Source organism: Trypanosoma conorhini, assembly GCF_003719485.1.
Source record: "Trypanosoma conorhini strain 025E chromosome Unknown Tco_14.4_contig_01568, whole genome shotgun sequence".
In the NCBI taxonomy this organism is placed as follows: Eukaryota; Euglenozoa; class Kinetoplastea; order Trypanosomatida; family Trypanosomatidae; genus Trypanosoma; species Trypanosoma conorhini.
The window spans coordinates 1-2,022 of record NW_021705654.1 but is presented as its reverse complement, the minus strand read 5'-3'; the positions used below and the strand labels follow the sequence as shown (position 1 = coordinate 2,022).

General features: G+C 61.8%; 1 protein-coding gene across 1 annotated transcript; it reads right to left on the bottom strand.

Moving 5' to 3' along the window:
* Positions 1 to 817: 817 nt before the first annotated feature.
* Positions 818 to 2,022, bottom strand: Tco025E_10264 (surface protease GP63; the record flags this gene model as incomplete). Its single annotated transcript, XM_029377045.1, has 1 exon — positions 818 to 2,022. A coding segment is annotated over one exon (1,205 nt), but the record flags the coding sequence as incomplete, so codon positions are not given.

The window sequence follows — 2,022 nt, the reverse complement described above, 5'->3', positions numbered from 1 at the left end:
AGACTTATCGTGCGTTTGTGCGTGTGTGTGCCTGCATATGCGCAAGAAAAGGCAAAGGAAGCGCAGGAGAAGACTAGTGGGAGCTGGGGCGGCAGTGCGGCATTCCAACACACTGGAGGTGTCGACACGGCCGCCCCCGCCAAAGGCAGAGTCATCGCGCCCGCCACCGCAGCGGAGCGCCCGCAACACACAAAAGCAATCAAAAACGAACAAAAGCAACGGAGGGAAAAAATAAAAAGCAAAAGAAAACAGGGGCACGTGTTGGCGACCGACGCAAAGTTGCTTGCCGGCACCTCCATCGAGGCAATGGCACAGGCGCACTGAAGGAAAAAGAGGTGCAGGAGCGCAAAAAAAAAACCCATGTGCAAGAAATGCGGCTGCAAAGGCGGTCTCCCCTGTCCCGCGGCGGAGCATCCACCGACCCGCCCTCGCCCCCTTCAGAGTGCAGTGACTCCCCCTTCCCCCGCCCGCAGCAACAGGAGCGTGTACACACATATTTGTGTGATGCCGGGGATTTGTCTTCTTCCAAATTATATTGTTTCGCCCCACACAGCGTCCACGCAAAGCAAGGCCGCCCAACACACAGACTTCGGCTTTGCGGCCAGTGGCAGGCAAAGCAAAGCAAGAATAGTTGTTACTTTACACCCTTCAAAAAACAAACAAGGGTAGCGCAGTGAGTGTGTGCAGCACATTATTATTACTGCTGCTTCGTTGCGGCCCGAGTGCGGGGCTCAACGGGGGACACGCAGGTGCGTGTGTATGTTCATTATTCCCCCGCCGCAATTTGTTGGCGCCCAGCCGCAGTTCCTGCTGCGGCTCAAGGCGGCAGCATCGCCGCCGCGGCGGTGGCCACGGCGAGCAGCACAAAGTGACTGCAGCCAACAGCCGCCGCTGCCGCACCGGCGTCGCTTCCGGCGTGCGGCGCCGCCCCGTCAAGTTCCTTCTCCACGGTGCTGCCGTCGACGGATGCCGCCAGTGTCGGGGTGGGCGGCGCAGGCAAATCGGGGGTCACAACTGCTGCTTCGGCCGCGCCCGCCGCGTCGCTTTCTTCTGCGGCAACGGCCTCGTCTGGCGAGGCTGCGGCGGAGTGAGCGGCACCGTCAGGCTCCTTTGCGCGCTCCTGCGTCTCAGCAGCCGGCAATGTGCCTGTCTCCACCCCCGCCGCAGCCTTCGGATTGAACAGATCCACACCCGCAGTTCCAGAAGGCCACTCTGCACGCTGCGGCTCAAGTGCTGGAACCTCCCCATCATCCTCTTCTTCCTTCGCCGCCTCAACTTCCTTTTGATTACCCTCGGCGTCGCCCTTCGCCTCCTCCTCCTCAGCGCGCGGAATGACGAGGCTGCTGCCGTTGGCGGCGATGGTGCACACCTCAGCGTACTTCGGGCACTTGATCTTGCCGCCGTCCTTGAAGTACGCCGACTTCGGCGTGAAAAACTTCCCCTCGGGGCACTCCTGCCACGCGTCGCCGCCGCTGTGCTTCACCTTCACTGCGCCGTCCTCGCACCGCACCTGCGCGCACGCGCACGCGAGTTTCTTGTCACCGGCGTTCGCCTTCACCTGCAGTGCCTCCGCGTCCAGGCACCACGAGCCAGTGCCAGTCAGCGGCCCAAGGAGAGTCGCCGCAGTTGCCTCTGCGCACGCGTTGGACGTTGTCCCAGAAGCTAAAGCATTAAAATACGTCAAAACAACAGGGCACGCGTCTCTCTCGCTCGGACTCCCACTCCGCTCAACGATGCCTGCGGTGCTCGTCCCGACATTGCGGCGGTCAGAGGAGCAGCGGAGCGTCGTTGTGTCCTTCCCATCGCAAAACATGTGCGGGTACGTGGCGGCGAGGTCATCGGTTTCATTGCACTTCTTGTCCAGGAAGCCGCAGCAGGAGTTGTTGCCCCAGCGCATCGGCTCCGCCATGCTCCAATTTACGCGGTAGTAGCCGAGGTCCGCAAACACCGCCAGCGTCAGTGCCGTGTAGTAACCGGCGCCAACCGTGGGGGCCATCCGCTCGTCCTTCGCGTTGCGTTCCT